The sequence below is a fragment of the Rhinatrema bivittatum genome, chromosome 6 (genome assembly GCF_901001135.1).
Source record: "Rhinatrema bivittatum chromosome 6, aRhiBiv1.1, whole genome shotgun sequence".
Classification (NCBI taxonomy): Eukaryota; Metazoa; Chordata; class Amphibia; order Gymnophiona; family Rhinatrematidae; genus Rhinatrema; species Rhinatrema bivittatum.
This window is the reverse complement of record NC_042620.1, coordinates 18,570,642-18,589,054: the sequence shown is the minus strand read 5'-3', so window position 1 is coordinate 18,589,054 and position 18,413 is coordinate 18,570,642. Positions and strand designations below refer to the sequence as shown.

Below are 18,413 nucleotides of genomic sequence, written 5' to 3'. Positions count from 1 at the left end.
TGTGGCCATTAGTAGGCTGAGGCTTGTGGTGCATCGAAAGACATCTGGGCAAGGTAGTGTTGGTGGCACCAGAGTGGCCAGGGCATCCTTGGTTTGCAGATCTGATTCATCTTGCTGTGAACGGATTCCTCAGGTTGGCTCACCTGCAGGGTCTTCTCGACAAGGACCTATCTTCTCGGATCAGGTGGATCGCTTTTGTATCGAGGCTTGGCTTTTGACAGGAGACTTTAAGATCCAGAGGATATTCGGAGGCAGTGATCACTACCTTACTTCAGGCTTGGAGAGCCTCGATATCGCTGGCTTATGTCAGGTTGTGGAGAGTGTTTGAGACCTGGTGCGTGGACAGGCACTTAGATGCTCTGTGGGTGGATGTTTTGCACATCCTGTACTTTTTCCAGTAGGGCTTGTCGAAGAGACTCGCTTTTAATTCCCTGCACGTTCAGGAGGCAGCCTTAGGTTGTTTTCAAGGGAAACTTCATGGAAGGCCATTGGCGACTCACCCGGATATCATGCGTTTTCTCAAGGGAGTCGGGCATCTGCGACTTCTGCTTCAGAGGATTTGTCCTTCATGGAATTTGAACTTGGTGTTGCAGGGCCTTTGTGGTTCTCCTTTTAAACTGTTGCACAAGATATCATTGAAGGACCTTACCTTAAAGACAGTATTCCTGGTAGTGATTTGCTCGGCCAGGTGGATTTTGGAGTTGCAGGCTTTGTCCTGCAGAGAACCGTTCTTAAAAATTTCAGATGATGGGGTTTCTCTGCGAATCTTGTCCTCATTCTTTGTTCTGTCCCCAGCAGTTGGTACATGTTTGTATCTGGATATACTGTAGTTTAACTGTGTTTAGTGCAGTCCTTCCTTCTGAGGATTCTTGATACTGAAACACTTTTTGTAACCCATGATAAAAGTTTGTGAGCCTTGCCTTTAAGAGGAGCCTTTGCCCTTAATAGAAGCTCCCTTCCCCCTCCGATTTCTCTCACTATTGGAAGAGCCTGAATGCCCCTCAATCTAGCTTGAGTCTTCCTTAGGTGCCTTATAGGCTCAAGGGGACTGTCCTTCATGCTCCCCCTGTGTCACATGGTTCTTAGGCTCGCTGCCATTGCACCTTGCCCCCAGCTTGTGGAGGCGTTTCCCTTAGCAGCTCTCCATGAGAGCCCAGTCTTGCTCAAGCCTGCTTCAGAGTTAGCAATGCTCTGTAAAACGTCCTGAAATGATCGAGTTTTTACCTTTTTTCTCTTACTGCCTTCTTCCGAAGACTAAATCAGCCTCATATCCCTCATGCTTCCTACCTCTACCATAAACCAACTCCTGCAACATAAAAGACTTCCTTCTCTCTCCTGCTGCCCTGTCTCCAGTTACCAAAGATCTTTGCCTTGGGGCTCACGTTTGAGATGCAACAATTGTAAGTAGAATTTACTTGTACAATAAATAATTTCATCTTTGTCTTGAGGACTGATTGGAGAAAAAGTTTAGCTGTCTGGATGACAAACTCGGATGTCTGTCTAATCCAGAATATTCTTACTGAAGGTTGTTTCATCTTTCCACCTTCACCAGATGGTGGAACTTCCTGCCTTCCAGAGTGGGGAGGGGTAAAGACGGTTAGCGAAGAATCTTCACTGTCTGGATGTTTGGCAGATACTGTTACGATATTTTAAGATTTCGGATTATCTTTTTGTCCTGTTTGGTGGCGCAAAGAAGGGAACCAAAGCATGAAAAGCCACTATAGCGTGTTGGTTAAAGGAGAATATTTTTTCGACCTATCTTTGTAAAGGTCGATCTGTCCCATTGGGGTTACAAGCGTATTCAACTAGAGCGTAAGCAACCTCCTGGGCAGAGTGTCTGTTGGTTTTGCCATGGGAGATTTGTAGAACAGCCACTTGGTCGTCTTTGCACACCTTCACCAAGCACTATCATCTAGATATACAAGCTCCAGAGGAGGCGACTTTTGCTGAGAGTGTTCTGAGAGCGGGTCTTTCGGGATCCCTCCCAGTATAGGGGAGCTTGCGTACATCCCACTTGTCTGGACTGATCTGGGGTACAAACAGGAAAAGAAAGTTGGCTCTTATCTGCTAACATTTGTTCCTGAAGAGCCACAGATCAGTCCAGAGACCAATCCCCTTGATTCCGAAAGACTGTATTATTATGATTCATTCAGCAGAAATTATGGCTGGTTTTTATTTTTTATTTCTAGGATCTTTGGTGGCCTATGGCCTTGAATAGGAGGGCGCCAGTTCAGGGGGTCCCGAGTTATCTTCATCTGTTCACCCTAGGAGGGAGCTTGTTATTGGAGATTATTATTGACTAATTTGGCTTGGGTACAGCTCAATACTGAGGGACTGCAGGTGGCACACTCAGTTAAGTAACAGTGCCTTAAAAAGTTTTAGTTCTCTGCCTCCATCTGCTGATAGGGATGCAAAACCCACTTGTCTGGACTGATCTGTGGTACTACAGGAACGAAAATTAGCAGGTTAAAACCAACTTTCCTTTCTTTTAATTTTTCATGCTGTTAGGAGTAAATATTTATATGATGCTTATAGTATTTCTGAAAGTCACAGCTGTAGTGGCCACCATGAACCTTTGCAACTTTTTCTTGCATTTTCAAGAGCTTATGGGTCTCTGGTTATTGTGCAAGGAAAATAGTATGAATTCGATCCAGACTGAAATCTGCAGTCATGTTTGCTAATCCCTAGTGGCCCAAACTGGTAAGTCCTGGGTGTGCGCGCACACAGTTCTGTATGTCACTTGAGAGTTTGTTCTGGACCAAGGTACTGAGAAACACTAAGAACAATGGAGGGTACCATCCCTTGAAACTCGCTGTCAAAGCCTGTGGCCACTCTGCAGAGTTTGGAGCAGTGGCAGATATACCTAGACAAATCCAAAACTGTGTTGTTAAGTCATTTTGTGTGTATTGCAATGTCTATTTTCCCTTGGCAGGCTGCCAGGAGAGTGATCTTATTGTCCGGTACCCCGGCCATGTCGAGGCCAGCTGAGCTTTACACCCAGATCGCCGCTGTCAGACCGGCTTTCTTCCCGCGCTTCCTTGACTTTGGGCTCCGCTACTGTGATGCCAAACAGGTAGATTTACCAGGGAGAGCACAGAACATCTCACTGCCCCTGATGATTTAGCTGTACTGTTGGACGAGGGAGAAAACATTGGGGTGACCGACATGGAGTTACCTTGGCTAAAACTGAAACTCTAGAGAGCAATGGGAAGTCAGATGTTCTGGACATAACTGATATCGTTAACGTAAACAACACACCCATGTGCACACACAAACCCATTATTGACTACTAAAGCAGAATAGCAGTCAAGCAGTCAATGTCACAAGTCTTAACCTTGCTATGAGAAGTGATATCTGGCAGTGCTGGCCCATGTGATTCTGAATGACTGATGAATGCACGCTCATGACTGCCAGGTGGGATCACAGGAATGAGAGCGTGAGGAGACTCTGGCCTGATCTCATACTTTGTACTGACTCTCAAGAGCTACCTCCACTGCTGCTCCTTATGCAGCACTTTTTTCACTGGCGTGGGAGAGACCTTTAAAGCTGCCTCTTGTCCAGCCCCTGCATGCTGCAGCAGGACCAGTATCATCCCTCACAATACCAACCTGCCTGGCTCTTGGTTCTATTACTCATAGTTTGATCCTAACATAGTTGTCTTAAAAAAGTACAAAAATATGAGATGTGTACCTGTTGTGGCCTCAGACATCCTCATTTAAAAAAATCTCTTTTCCTGAGTTACTCTTCAGCCATCCATGCTTTTTTCATGCTTTACCTGTATCACTGTGATGCCTGCACGAGGATCTGATGATCCCACTGCTATTAATTGCATCACTAGCATGGGATCTTCTTAGTGTTTGGGTAATTGCCAGGTTCTTATGGCCTGGATTGGCCACTGTTGGAAACAGGATGCTGGGCTTGATGGACCCTTGGTCTGACCCAGCATGGCAACTTCTTATGTTCTTATGTTCTTATCTGCTCTTCAGGAGCAGCCTAGTGGTTAGAGCAACAGGCTATGAACCAGCGTGGCTAGGAATCAAATCCCACTTCTGCTTTTTGTAACTTTGGGCAAGTCAATTCACCATCCATTGCCTCAGGTACAAATCTTAGATTGAGAGTCCTCTGGGGACAGAGAAATACCTACAGTACCTGAATGCAATTTGCTTTGAATTACCTGAAAAAGTGGAGCATAAATTAACAAAAGTAAATAAAATATTCATGATTTATGGGGCAATTTTTAACATTTATGTGGGGCTTAAATTACTTGTGGGCCTGCAAGCAGATTCAGTATGGTGAGTGCTGTGGAAGCTTAAGGACCCGTCAGCTTTGCACCTGCTTTACAGTGGATGCAAAGTCTGAGCTGTAAAATATGCACAGGGTTTCAAAATGAAATCCTGGTTTGTTCCCCCACCCCTGCTTCGCTTTTTTGCCTGCAGATTCTACCCAAGTAACTGTTTAGTTACCGAGGTAAAAATCTTTCTGAAAAATATGCACCACATGTGTCAGTGTAACACTTACATGCCCAGTAGGCCCCTACTGATTTTGATTCATAATAGTAGAAGTGGCCAAATAGGAGAAACTTTCAAAGCTTGAAACCCATATTCTGATTATTTTGTAATTGCCAACTGAATTACTTAAACTCCTCCTACTGCTGTTTTGAGGAGCAGACAACGCAGTAAACTCTAAAGCCCTGGAAAGCACAGTGTAAACCCTTTCCCTCGGCTTTTCCTGACCTGCGGTTTCAAATCCCACTTCTGATATTCTTCCCTGGTGTTACACAGATGCCATGGGGCTGGGACTACTCTGGATCTGCCAACCTGAACGAGCTGAAGCTTTTGTTGGAAGAGTCGCTGATGATACGCCGACTGAAGTCCGACGTTCTGTCCCAGCTCCCTGCCAAGCAGCGCAAATTGGTGGTGGTGGCCATGGAGGGCATGAGTGCGAAGACCAGGGAAGCACTGGCAGTCGCAACCAAGGAGATGGCCAGAGGGTATAAGAATGTGAGTCTGAATCCGTGATATCACTCCCTGACCTCACTATTAAATTCCCTCATGGTCCCATGTTTACATTCTGCCAGCTGGTGTGCAGTGGGGGGAGGTGTTTTTGATCCATGAACCAGCAGGATAAGAGGATTATACCCCAGATCAGTCCTAACAAGTGTGTTTTGTATCCTTTCCAGCAGATGGAGGCAGAGAATAAAAACTTTTCAGGCACTGCTACATAACCAAGAGTGCCACTTGCAGTCTCTCAGTATTTATTTGTCTTCAGCAGATGGTAGAGGTGCAAACCTGTGGTCTGTCAAAAAAAAAAAAAGAGATAGGAGATAGAGGAAGAAGATCTATAAGACGTGCTCCCAGAGGTGTTAGGCATCTTCATGGGCCTTCTTTCAGGTTGAGATGGGAGAGCAGGGGATTGGTGATCCTTGAACTGCTTTAGCCCACAGCACCCAGGGGACAGAAAGCCAGGTGTCCTGGTTCCCTCAGTCTGCTTGAAGCCTTCTTGCCCTCACCTACAGCTGAGAACAGCAGGGAAGTACCCCTTTTATTATGCTTATAGCTGTGTTTGAGCTGACTGGGGCTCTGTTTCTTTAAAAAAAAAAAGAGGAGGCTCTTGCAGTAGCTCAGTTGTGTCAGGCCATTCAGGGACGACAGGTGTTGAGGGCAGAAGGACTCAGGAAGGCATGATTTTTTCTTGGCACTCCAGGGTCTGGGGCTGCTTGGGAGAGGTGATTTGCGCTGCTAATCCCCTGTGCTTCTCCACGCGGCTGTGAGGTCTGTGGTGCCCCGCATGTGCGGCAGTAATGGTGCCAGCCTCAGAGCATGGGAAGATTTGTCGGGCCTATGGAGTCCAGCGCGAGCAGCTTAATTCGACCACACTTTGCACTGAATGTGCCATTGGAGGGGAGGGAAGTTCCACTGGAGTGTCGAGTGGCACACGGTCACTGTCAGAGAGGCTCCTGGGGAGGGTGAAATCGCGTCTGGTAAGAGAGGGGTGCGCAGTAAGCAGCAGCCAGCTCCCAGGGTGTCCCAAGTTTCCCCTCCCCCGCTGTCTCCAGTGGTTCACTTAGAGCTGGGGGATCAGGAGCAGGAAGAGGAGCTTGAACAGGCCTTGGCAGGTGATGGGAGCAGTGATGTGGGGGATTTCTCCACGGAAATTGTTTTGCTCTTGCAAAAGGCCTATCTAGCCAAGCAAAGAGCCAGGAGATAAGCACCGTCTAGGCTTGACACCTCAGGAGACCTTGAAGAGATCTAAGGTGGCCTTGGCTGGAGGATCGGGGGGCCTGCTGCGCCAGCTGGCCCTGGACCGTGTGGCGGGAGATGATGGATCTATGGATTCGGACATTTCTAATGCCCCGCACAATGATCTGGAGGATGCAGTGGACAGACCTGAGGGTGTCGACCCAGATGACAAGGATGCAGATGATCCTGAAGAGGTCCTGGTCACAGAAGGGGATGATCCTAGGAGATCCGCCTGTTCCACAAAGAGAGATTGAGACCACTTATCCCCAGGTTCTGGAAAAGCGGGGAATTAAATTTGTCCAGGAGGAATCGGATAACAAAGGATTGGATCCGGTCCTGGATGGTCTTTGGGGACTGCCAAAGGCCTTTCTATTGCCGAAAAAGGTGAAGAAATTGGTGAGCCGAGAGTGCAATACTCTGGAGGCAGGCCTCAAAGTAGCCGGGGACTGGTAAAGCTATATCCTTTGACAGAGGATACTTTGGAGCTGTTGGTTTTATCCAAGGTGGATGCTTCAGTGTCAGTGGTGACCAAGAAGACAACCATTCTGGTGGCAGGGTCGGCCGCACGCAGGTTGCCCAGGATCAAAAAGCTGGAAATTCATTTGAAGAGGATGTTTGATGTCGTGGCTCTAAGTCTTCAAGCAGCGACCTGTGGTAACCTTATGCAAACAGCCTGTCTGCGTTGGGTGCAGAAGATGCAAGACATGGATGCCACCCTGACAGCCAATTCTAGAGAGGTGGCCTGGTTGGAAGCTGGAATGGCCTATGTGGTATGAACGCCTCTTTGCCTGATGATTTTGTACTGTGCAATAATCTGTATATAGGTTCTGTTATACCTCAATCCCTTAGCATATACCCTTAGCATTCCATCCTTGATGTTTGTATTTCATGTAAGGGCTCCTCCCAACTATTTTTATATTTTACCTAGTTACTATATTATCTGTTATTTGTAAGGGCTCTGCCCAATGGTTTTTTGTTCACTGTAAACCGATGCGATGTGCGAACGGTCATCGGTATATAAGAAATGTTAAATAAATAAATAAATACAACTGTGGTGGACGCGCTGTATAATCCGGACCTCTGCCCGGAGCATGGTCTCGGCATAATTGGTCAGCAGATGTGTAATATTCCCTTTAAAGGAAAACTGATGTTTGGGGAAGATCTGCAGCACCTGATGAAGCATTTGGGGGAATCGAAGGGATGAGCAGCAAGAAAAACCTTCTCTTCAAGCTCATGCTTCAGAGATATGAGCAGATTTTGTCCATACAACGCTACTTCGTTTGCAGGGAAGCAGAGCTTGGGAAGACAGCAGTCCTTTCAGGATGTCCAGAAAACAACCAAAGATAGCTCCGGTCAGGGGGGCAGAGGAGGTAAATCCTCACAATGAGATCAGGTTGGTCCATTCTTCCTGATGCTGTCGAAGGGAGACTAGCTCTTTTTTTACGAGGAGTGAAATATAGAAACATAGAAATGACGGCAGAAGAGAACCAAATTGTCCGTTCTGCCCAGCAAACTTATGGTAGCATCTGCCGTGCCATATAAGTCACCCCCATACTTATCAGTTTTTCAGACAGTCAAAGTCAGGGCCCTTGTTGGTTGCTATCTGAGTCTAATTGCCCGTTACAGAGAGAATGTTGGAGTTGCATCAAAAGTATCAGGCTTATTGGTTAAGGGTAGTAACAGCCGCATCTCAAGAAAGATATAGTTGCGATGGAGAAGGTACAGAGAAGGGCAACCAAAATGATAAAGGGGATTGAACAGCTCCCCTATCAGGAAAGGCTGAAGAGGTTAGGGCTGTTCAGCTTGGAGAAGAGACGGCTGAGGGGGGATATGATAGAGGTCTTTAAGATCATGAGAGGTCTTGAACGAGTAGATGTGAATCGGTTATTTACACTTTCGAATAATAGAAGGACTAGGGGGCACTCCGTGAAGTTAGCAAGTAGCACATTTAAGACTAATCGGAGAAAATTCTTTTTCACTCAACGCACAATAAAGCTCTGGAATTTGTTGCTAGAGGATGTGGTTAGTGCAGTTAGTGTAGCTGGGTTCAAAAAAGGTTTGGATAAGTTCTTGGAGGAGAAATCCATTAACGGCTATTAATCAAATTTACTTAGGGAATAGCCACTGCTATTAATTGTATCAGTAGCATGGGATCCTCTTAGTGTTTGGGTAATTGCCAGGTTCTTGTGGCCTGGTTTGGCCTCTGTTGGAAACAGGATGCTGGGCTTGATGGACCATTGGTCTGACCCAGCATGGCAATTTCTTATGTTATGTTCTTACCCCATGCTTATTTGTTTCCCCAGACCGTAAAATTCAATGTCCTTGTTAATTGTTGTCTGAATCTAATTCCCCTTTTCCTCCTGCCATTGAAGCAGAGAGCAATAATGGAGTTGCATCAACAGTATGAAGACTTATTGGTTAAGGGTACTAACCGCCACACCAGCAATTTACACCCATGCACTCTTTTCTTCAATTCCATCTTCTAGCCTTTAGGAATCCACAGTGTTTATCTCATGCCTCTTTGAAATCGTTCACTATTTTTGTCTTCACCACCTGCGTTCTCAGGCACGGCTTCCATCGGGGGGAGTCGGCCCCATTCCCACCGAGCGCGGGAACAGCGGCCATTTTGACTTCTGGTTTGGCTGGTGCATCGCAGCCAAATGACAGTCCAGATGCTGATTTTTCCTCCCCCCCCCCCCCCCCGCCCGTTTTAACTCCGGTGGACCCTCTCCTCTCGGGGGCAGACATGGTGCACAATTCAGCTGATCCTGCTGGGCTCAATCCCCCACCTGCTTTTTCAACGGATTTCGTTCTATTGCTACATAAAGCTTACCAGAATGCTTCAGCTTCCTGCCCCTCTCCCCCTAAAGTGAGCAGATTGGATAACTCCCAGGCCTTTTCAGGGGTTTCTCAGGGGACTTCCCGGGTTCGGGTAGTCCCCCATCCTGTTCTACCTGACCCTCCTCCTACTGCTCCTCCCCCCCCTTTTCTAGGGTGAGCAGAGAAGTAACAGTTGATCCCCCTGAACTGGGAGCCCCCAAATCCAACGTAAATACTGAAAAAGTCAACCTATATACAATCCGTACCTTCTGCAATATACAATGGTCTTTCGAAAATCAGGGATAGGATTCTGGACTGATCTGGGGTATTCCAGGAACGAAAATTAGCAGGTAAGAACCAATTTTCCTTTCCTGTTCATACCCCGGATCAGTCTGGACAAGTGGGATACAACCAAGCTCACTTACAGTGGGTAAGAACCCAAAAGACCTGCTCGTAACACACTCTTCCCAAACACAGCCTCCTCTGGAGCACATACATCTAATCTGTAATGCTTGGTAAAAGTGTGAAGCGAGGAACATGTTGCTGCCCTACAGATCTCCTGTAGCGATACCAACTGACACTCCCCCCCGTGGATCCTGATCAGGACCACGATGATCCTGCTTCTTTCATGCAGGTGGAAGGGGATGATCCCAGAGTCTTGCATCTTTTTCAGAGAGATGAGCTAGGCCCCCTTATTCCCCATGTTCAGTCCAGACGCCCGCCCTGGGGTCTTAGGGGGTTGTCAGTACAGTAATAGGTAGCTAGCTCGAAGGAACTATACAGATTCTCGAATGCTTGTTTTTCCTCAAGTACTTCGGCTATTTGATATAACCTGTATATAGTTAATGGAGTTAACTCTGAGATTTGGTTTTGCTTGATCCATTCACCAGTTTGGTACACTTCCAATTTTCTGCTTTGATATTCTTAATACTGAAGGGACGCAGAGGGCGCACCAGGTAAATAGAGGGCGCCCTCAAAGTTTTTCTCTGTCTCCATCCGCTGGAAGGGAGGCATAACCCACGGTCTGGACTGATCCGTGGTACTACAGGAACGAAAATTAGCAGGTAAGGATTAATTTTCTTTTGCTTCTTGTTGATAGAAAGAAGGCTGAGTAGCCCGCCACCTGAATGGCCCCAAGTTAGCTAAAAAAGGAAAAGCATGGTCAGATGAACTGACAATTGATTTCACCACAGCCTGTATCCTCATTGACTTTGAGCCAAACACTGGCCAGAGCCTCCCTGTGATCCTGCGAAGACCTTTGTTTTCCTTGTGTCTTGGAAGATGTCTTTTCTTCCAGCATTCACCCCTGCCCGAAGCTTAGGGGAGTTGCAGGCTAGGGGTGCCTATGAGCCAGTCCTGTTGATTAACCAGAATCTAAGGCTTCAGGGTGGCTTCTGCCATCCAGAGGAATTTTGAGATTGGGTTCCCCATATTTAATGGGCATTTTTTGGTGATTTGTGTTCCTGATTGACCCGTGGGGATCCTGAAAGCCGATGTGGTGCACACACAGCTCTCTTATACAGACACAAATCTTGTTGGTGCCCTTTTGCAGTCTTCTCTAGACCAAGCCCATTTCTGCATACATATTAATGCGATGGCTTACTAACTGGATTCTTGGAGCTTATGTTTGCAGTGGGCTTCTTTACGTTTCACATCATAGTGCACACTGCAAGGATTAGTTGTTCCTTGGCGAGAGATACTGAGGTCGCTTTATACGATGTCTGTCAGGCAGCCTCTTGGGCTTGTTGAAAGCATCTGTTAGCATCCATGACTGATGTAGTGCCGAGAAGAGCAGGGCCTACCCCAGAGCCTTGGCTTATTCTCTTTCCTCCTCTGTTCTCCATAATCTATAATGCCTAGCAATAAACTCTCCTTCATTGTACCTATGTACTGGTCAGCCATCGTACTGAGGATGTGGAAAGAAAGGAGTCCTGGGGGAGTCCCTGTTTTCTTTCACACCATGCCCTAGTTGTGGCAATTCACTCTTCCTGCGACCTTACCCTTGTTTTGCTCCATGGGGCTGTTCTGTGGCCCCAGCATAGTTAGCCAGCTGGTCAAACTCTGGTTCCAGCTGGTTGACAAAGAAGCCCAGTTGTGCTAAGGAAGCTTAAGTGCGAAGAGAGATATCTATAGTGTGTAACTGCAATTTATCTGTTGGGGCATAAAGCTATAAAACCCGAGAACCCCTCTCAAGTTCCACTCCACTGAGTGTGACCCCTCTCCCCATCCTTGTTCACATTCAGCATCCACGCTTCCTCACATATGCGCTTTAGCACAGGGACCAGCTGATAACTGCACGGCACTGATGTTGCTTTATAAGTCACTGCAATTGTTTCCTTGTTCACAGAAACGCCAGGAGAAAGAAGCCCTTCTGGTCTTCTTCAACAAGACTGCAGAGGCCAAAGTACGATGTGTGGTGTAAGTTCATGCCCATCCTGCCTTCTGAGAGGAAATCTGAATAGACTTTCCCTTTTTCTCTCACAGATCATTTCAGTACAAATCTGGGCCCCACTGGAGCTGGGGCTGAGGGTCTCTAGTGTTGTTCAGCGTTCAGATTTATCCCCGAGCTTCCTCTGTCTCGCCTTGGTTTAGATGTTTCATGATCGTCCTGTTTTCTCTAAACTCCAGACACAAACCTGTAAAGTGCCAGAGACTGCAGCGACGTGCAGAGCCCAGGGGTTGAAGTGTAGCAGCCATGCTGGAGAATTGGAAGGGCACTGCTTATAATTGTCTTAGCACCACGACGCACAATCCCCCACGAACAACAAGCAAGGGAGGTGCTTAGAGAACAGTGTGATGTCTGCAGCAGATGTGAAGACTGTCTCATTGAGCTCAGGCATTGGGGGTGAAGGGCTGCAGAGAGATCTGTCGTTCAGCATAGCCACAGTGAATTCAGGAAGTCCTCAGACTGAAGACCCAACAGGTCTGTGAAAACCGTGTCATGAGTCAAAACCAGCTGTTCCATAAAAAACAAGGTTATACATAGGGAATTGGTTCCAGCACCAGAGCCCAATACCCTCTTTGCATCAAGGAATTTAGAAATATATATTAATGTAAAAGGCAGAGATGCATTTTAAAAAGCATTACTTTTTTTTGTCTGAAGAGGAAAGTCATGCCCCCGGGACAATGCCCTGACACTGTTTTGAGGAGAGGAAGTTCCTGGTACTCTTCCTATTGATGGCACCTCACCAGCCTCGCAGTCATCAGCACACCAATGCATTCCTGTTGGGAGACCCTCGGAGTCTTAAAGTCGAAACAAGTTTTGTAAGTTGGAAAATGGGTGTTAATTTAGAAATGTTGTAACTGAATCGTAACTCGAAACGCCTTAACATGAGGACTTCCTATATTCAGCAGATGTATTTGAATACATTTGGGCTAAGGACCAGGTTAATTTTCATAGCATGGTTTCTAAAAACCAGACCTATCTGCAGCCCTGGAGGAACAGAGTTGTATATTCTTGCTATATATGCAAAATCTCTGACTTGCTGATTGGTGGGGAGTGTGCTGCTCAAAAATAATTAAGCACTGTGAAAACAACTGTCATGCATTGTGAGACAGAAGGCTGACCACCTTGAAACACCCGGGAAGTGATGTTAATGTCCGGCCAAAGCACGACTTTCAGCATCTGAAAAGTGATTTGCAAATATTGGTGTTTTGTGATCAAGCAAAGTGTGTGTCTCGGCTTGCAGTCTAGGGATGGATCCTCTCTAATGAAGATGGAGAACCTCCCCAGATGTGTCCACTGGGATGCTGACACTGAGCATTAAGATCCCTGGTGTAGGAGAAGTCATGGAAAAGTGGTCTGGATGTGCCTGCTCCTGGAATTCCCAGCTTTCCACCTGCTTGTTTCAATAGTTCACATCTGGATTTTCATATGCTGCAGAGAGAAACCAGACTGCAAAGCTTGGGATGTACCAAGAAGATTCATTGCTGAATGATATCTGCTGAGTGTGACACCAGCTACACATCTTCTGCTTTGTGTTGTGATTTTACAGTGCAGTAAATGTAACATGCAAAAAGAGTGACTTCTTCTTCATCCAGTCAGACCAGTTCATACCAGTGGGTGATGCATGCCAACCAGCAGATGGAAACAGAGATCATAGAAATGATGGCAGAAAAGGATCCAATGGTCCATCCAACCTGCCCAGCAAGCTTATGGTAGCATCTGTACCATGCAGATTGCTCCCATACTTATCATTTCCCAGACCATAAAAGTCTGGACCCTTATTGGTTGCTGTCTGAATCTAATTCGCTATTACCTCTTGCGCTGAAACAGCGAGCAATGTTGGAGTTGCAGGAAAAGTACCAAGCTTATTGGTTAAGGGTAGTAACAACCACTTCCTGTTCGTACCCCAGATCAGTCCAGACAAGTGGGTTTTGCATCCCTACCAGCAGATGGAGGCAGAGAACTAAAAGCTTTGAGGCATTGCTACATAACAGAGAGTGCCACCTGCAGTCCCTCAGTATTTCTCTGTCTCCAGCATATGGTAGAGGTGCAAACCTGTAGTTAAGAAAAAAGAAAGAAAGAAGGAGAAAGAAGAAGAGAAGTTAGAAGATGCTCCCTGAGGTGTTAGTTACCTTTGTGGGTTATTCCTCAGGCTAAGTCGAGGGGGGGGGGGTGTTTGGTAATCCCTGATCAGCTTTAGCCCACAGCAGATCCAGGGGTTAGACAGCCAGAGGTCTTGGTTCCCTTTTTTCTCACAGGACAAGCAGGATGGTAGTCCTCACATATGGGTGACATCATCAGGATGGAGCCCAATCACAGAAAACTTCTGTCAAAAGTTTCCAAACTTCGACTGGCCCCTGCTGGGGTCCCCCTTCAGTCTTCTTTTTTCCGCGCAGCAGTAGCCTCGCGGTAAAGGAGCTCTGAAGAGATTCCTGACAGGAATTTTCCTCACAGAATTACTAAAAGTTAAATTGCCCCACAGGGGTCCCTCCTCTATCTTTTATAAGTCTGCGGTACTCCGGTAAGTTTTTACCCGTTTTCCGTCGATTACTGTCGAGTTTGGCCTTCTCGGCCTACTGGCCGTTGATCGTACTGCAGCTACATTTTTTCCTTTGCCATGGCATCGGGGTTTCGTCGGTGCCCGGTCTGTACCCGCAACATGTCTATCACAGACTCCCATAAAGTCTGTGGAATGTGTTTAGGATGCGAGCATGATGTCTTGACCTGCACCAAATGTGCCCTAATGACACCGAAGGGTCGCAAGGCCAGAATGGAGAAGATGGAACTTATCTTCTGTGCTCAAACCCCAACTTTGTCCATTGCATCGACATCGTCGGAACTGGCACTGTTGACCTCGTGCCAGCATCGAGGTCAACAGTGCCAGTTGACCGACTGGCATCGACGACTTCTCAGCCATCGACACCCTCTACTCCCCCTCAAGATCCATCAACCAGTTTGTAATCCACACCATCACCTTGGCGCTCACTCCCAAGCTTCTCATTTTATTCACAAGCCTCCTATGCAGAACTGGATCAAAAGCTTTGCTGAAATCCAAGTAGATCACATAGAGTGCTCTTCCTCGATCCAATTCTTTAGTCACCCAATCAAAAAAATCAATCAGATTTGACTGACAGGACCTTCCCCCAATGAATCTATGCTGCCTCAGGTCCAGCAGTCCTCCTGACTGTAGATAGTTCACTATCCTTTCCTTCAGCAGAATTTCCATTAATTTTCCCACCACCAAGGTGAGGCTAACCGGCCTGTAGTTTCCAGCTTCCTCTCTGCTACCGCTCTTCACCAATCACTTGACACCATTCCCGTTTCCAGGAATCTATTGAACAGGTCATGCAGCGAACCCACTAGTACAACTCTGAGCTCCTAATCTGGCCCCATGGTCTTGTCCACTTTCAGTTTTCCTAGCTTTTCCCATACATTCTCTTCTGTAAATGGAGTTTCATCTACCCCATCTCTATCCACGGTCTTGTCAACCAGCAACGATCCTTCTCCAGGGTCTTCTTTAGTGAACATCGAACTGAAGTATTGTTTAATATTTATGCCGTTTCTTCATCTCTCTCCACAAAGTGTTCCTCGTCACCTTTCAATTTCACTATACGACTTCGGGCCTCCCTTCTTTCTCTGATATATCTGAAAAAATGTTTTGCCTCCTTTCTTTACCTCTTTGGCAATACTTTCTTCTGCTTGACCTTTTCCTTTCCTGATTTCTTTCTTAGTTTCCCTCAGTTTTATCAGATATTCTTCCTTGTGTTCCTTTTTTTGGGATCCTTTATACTTGTTGAATGCTGTTGTTTTGCCTAAATTTTTTCAGCCACTTCCTTTGAGTACCAGATCGGTTTCTTTTTCCTCTTTCTCTTTACTTTATTAACATATAGATTTGCTGCCTTTGTAACAGCTCCTTTTAATTTGGCCCTCTGTTGTTCCACTTTACCCATTTTCTCCCAGTCTTCCATTTCTTCTTCCAGATACATCCCCATTTTGACGAAGTCCGTATTTATAAAATTCAAAACTCAAGTCTTTGTGTGACTTCTTTGTATCCTGTTTGCAATATCGAACCATAATGTTTGATGATCACTAGTGCTCAAGGGAGCCCCTACTCGAACATCAGAGACATTATCCTCATTAGTGAGCACTAGATCGAGAATCACACCCTCCCTTGTGGGTTCCATTACCATTTGTTTGCGCAGAGCACCTTGAGGAGTATCCACTCTCTCTATACTTTTTGAAGATTCCACAGAAGGGATGCTGCAATCTACTTCCGGCAGATTAACATCTCCAATGAGCAACACTTCTCCCTTCTTTCCCACCGTGTGGATGTCCTCGATCAAGTCTCTGGTCAGTTAATCCGTTTGAGTTAGAGGCCTATAGATCACACCGGTAAAAAATGGAAGTACCATCTTCTCTTTTTAGGATGGTCCATAATGCTTCTCTCCACCCCATGTCTCTTGCCATTCAGTTGCTTGGATATTGTTTTCTACATAGCTACTCCTCCCCCTTTTCTGTTCTCTCTGTCCTTCCTTAACAAGTTATAGCCCAGGAGGGCTGTATCCCAATCCTGAGACTCAGTGAACCAGGTCTCCATAACAGCAACAATGTCCAGTTCCACCTCTACCATTAGGGCCTGCAGGTCTGGGATTTTACTGCTTAAACTCTGAGCATTTGTGGTTATAGCTTTCCAGCTGCTCTTCCTAGTTGCCTTTTCTGTTTTTTTGAACCGATTGATTTTGTTACTTTCTCTTCCCACTTCCCGTATTGCTTGGGGGTAACATTGCAATTTCACTGGCCACCTCCTGCCACCCCCACTTCCTAGTTTAAATGCCTGATAATGTATAATCTGAATTTTTCACTTAGCATCCTCTTTCCTGCCACAGACAAATGTTGGCCATCCTTACCATATAACCTTTCCTAGTGTGTAAGCAGATGAACTCAGGACCAGTGGGGTTTATGTTCCCCTGCCAGCAGATGGAGATGGAGCAAGCTGCTGTCACAATATATATAACCCTGCAGTGACCCCAGCCTGCCAGTATTCTTAGTCTCCAGCAGATGGTGGACATGCATCTCCCTTTAGGGATTGCTTTGAGATTTTTGAAAGGAGAAATATGAAATCCTAAATTCAGGAAAAGAAAGATCCGCTCTCCTGCAGTGATACCTAAAGTTCCCTCCCCCAGTTGAGAATTCCTGAGGCGATTTCCGAGGTCCCTCAGAGATGTGCCTGGGTCCGGTAGCTGGGTTTCCCGGTGTGGACTTAGCTGCTGGTTCAGATGAAAGGCAGTGGGTGCAGGAGGCCGAGCGCAGCGGTGATGGCATGTGCCATCCCCCCCCGCAGCTGGAGGCTGTTTCTGTACTCAGCCGGTAAGTGCTGAGCTCAGGTAAGGTTTAAAAAAAAAAAAGGAGAAAGTTTTACCTGAATCAGAGACAGTTAGAGGGTTTTCAGGGCTTCCTCCGGTATCTGTTCTTGGCGCACCATGCCAATGTTCATTCCTGCTCCCGTTAAGGTTGGGGAACTGAGCAGTCTGGCGGATTGAGCAGCCGTCCGGTGAGCTAGGCCCCGCTCTTAGGCTTTTTTCATGCATGCCGCATGGTAGGCCACAGAGGCTGTTTTTGCGCTCTTGTGCGTGTTCTGCTGCTCTATATAGGCTGTTGGTGTGCGCAGTGTGTCAGCTCTGTGCACGCATTGTACATTCAGTTTTTGGGTGCGCTTTTTTCATGCGCAAATTTTTTATGTGTTTAACTTGGCACACAGGTTGTGTGTACCCCTTGCCACGCTTATTTTTGGGGGCATTTAATTTTTGAGCGCAAGCTGTTCCGACACACGTTTACCGCAGCGCTGGCGCAAGTAAGTAAGAAGCCTAAGCATCTTCCTATTTGTGCTGCCTGTCATATTAGGGCTTCTCAGCCTGACCTGGCTTCTAACCTGTATCAGCACTGCTCAGATGCTCAGGGAGAGTTGTCTTCCTTGGATTTTGTTAAGCCTGGCTCTTCCCAATCTGATGATGGGTTGGTCATGGTCTTGACTGGGGAAATGCCAGATCTTGGTTCTCCCTTGACTGGCTCCTCCACTGGCGAGGGGAGTTCTATGGGACCAGCTCCAGTTCCTTCTGGGCTTGGTCTAAACTCAGCTGCTTTTTCTTGGGTGGAATTTTTTCAAGGCTTACAAGCCTTTCTTCTGGCACAGTCCTCCACTTCCCCCATTTCTGTTCGGTCAGACCCTCAGCCGGTGGCTCCCCCCTCTTCCAGTCCTATGCTTAAGCACCAAAGCTCGCCTCTGCTCCCTGCGGGTGTTCCTGACAGGAATCCGGATAGCACTGATGATGAGGATGATCCTGATTCCCTGGAAGATGGGGAAATTCCTCCAGGGCTGGACCCATATTGAATCATGTTGCGGTTTTTTCATAGAGATGAACTGCCGGCCCTGATTTCCCAGACCTTGAAATAGCTGGGTGTTCTTGGTTCGGATGCTATGTCAGAGCCGAGGAAGAATCCCATTTTGGTTTCCTTATGTAAAGCCTCTTGTTTTTTTCCCAGTAATGGATGCCATCCAGGAATTGATTGATCTGGACTGGGATGCCCCAGAGGCAAAGTTTAAAGGGAGTCAGACATTGGAAAGCTGTACCCCCTGGATCCAGCTGTGAGAGAGCGTTTGCGGTTTTCCAAAGTGGATGCTCTGGTATGTGCCATGTCTATGCGGAGGAGCGGCCTTAAAGGATATACATGATAGAATGATTGAGGCTATTCTTAAGCAAGCCTTTGAGGCAGTGGTGATGAATTTACAGATTGCCTCCTGTTGCACCCTAGTGGCAAGATCTTGTCTGCTTCTCTCTCAGGAGGTTGATGAGTCTGGAGGGAATTTCAGAGCAGTTATGGAGCCTGCTGCAGGCTGGGATTTGGTTCGG

At 46.8% G+C, this 18,413-nt stretch overlaps 1 protein-coding gene across 2 annotated transcripts in view; it reads left to right on the top strand.

Annotated features, from left to right (window-relative positions):
- SMARCAL1 (SWI/SNF related, matrix associated, actin dependent regulator of chromatin, subfamily a like 1) overlaps positions 1-18,413 on the top strand; it is a 192,129-nt gene that overhangs the window by 117,697 nt on the left and 56,019 nt on the right. For both annotated transcript variants that reach the window (XM_029605117.1, XM_029605118.1), the window contains exons 10-12: positions 2,933-3,073; positions 4,782-5,000; positions 11,407-11,477. In XM_029605117.1, the coding sequence (XP_029460977.1) occupies positions 2,933-3,073; positions 4,782-5,000; positions 11,407-11,477 (431 nt within the window). The remainder of the gene's footprint in view (positions 1-2,932; positions 3,074-4,781; positions 5,001-11,406; positions 11,478-18,413) is intronic.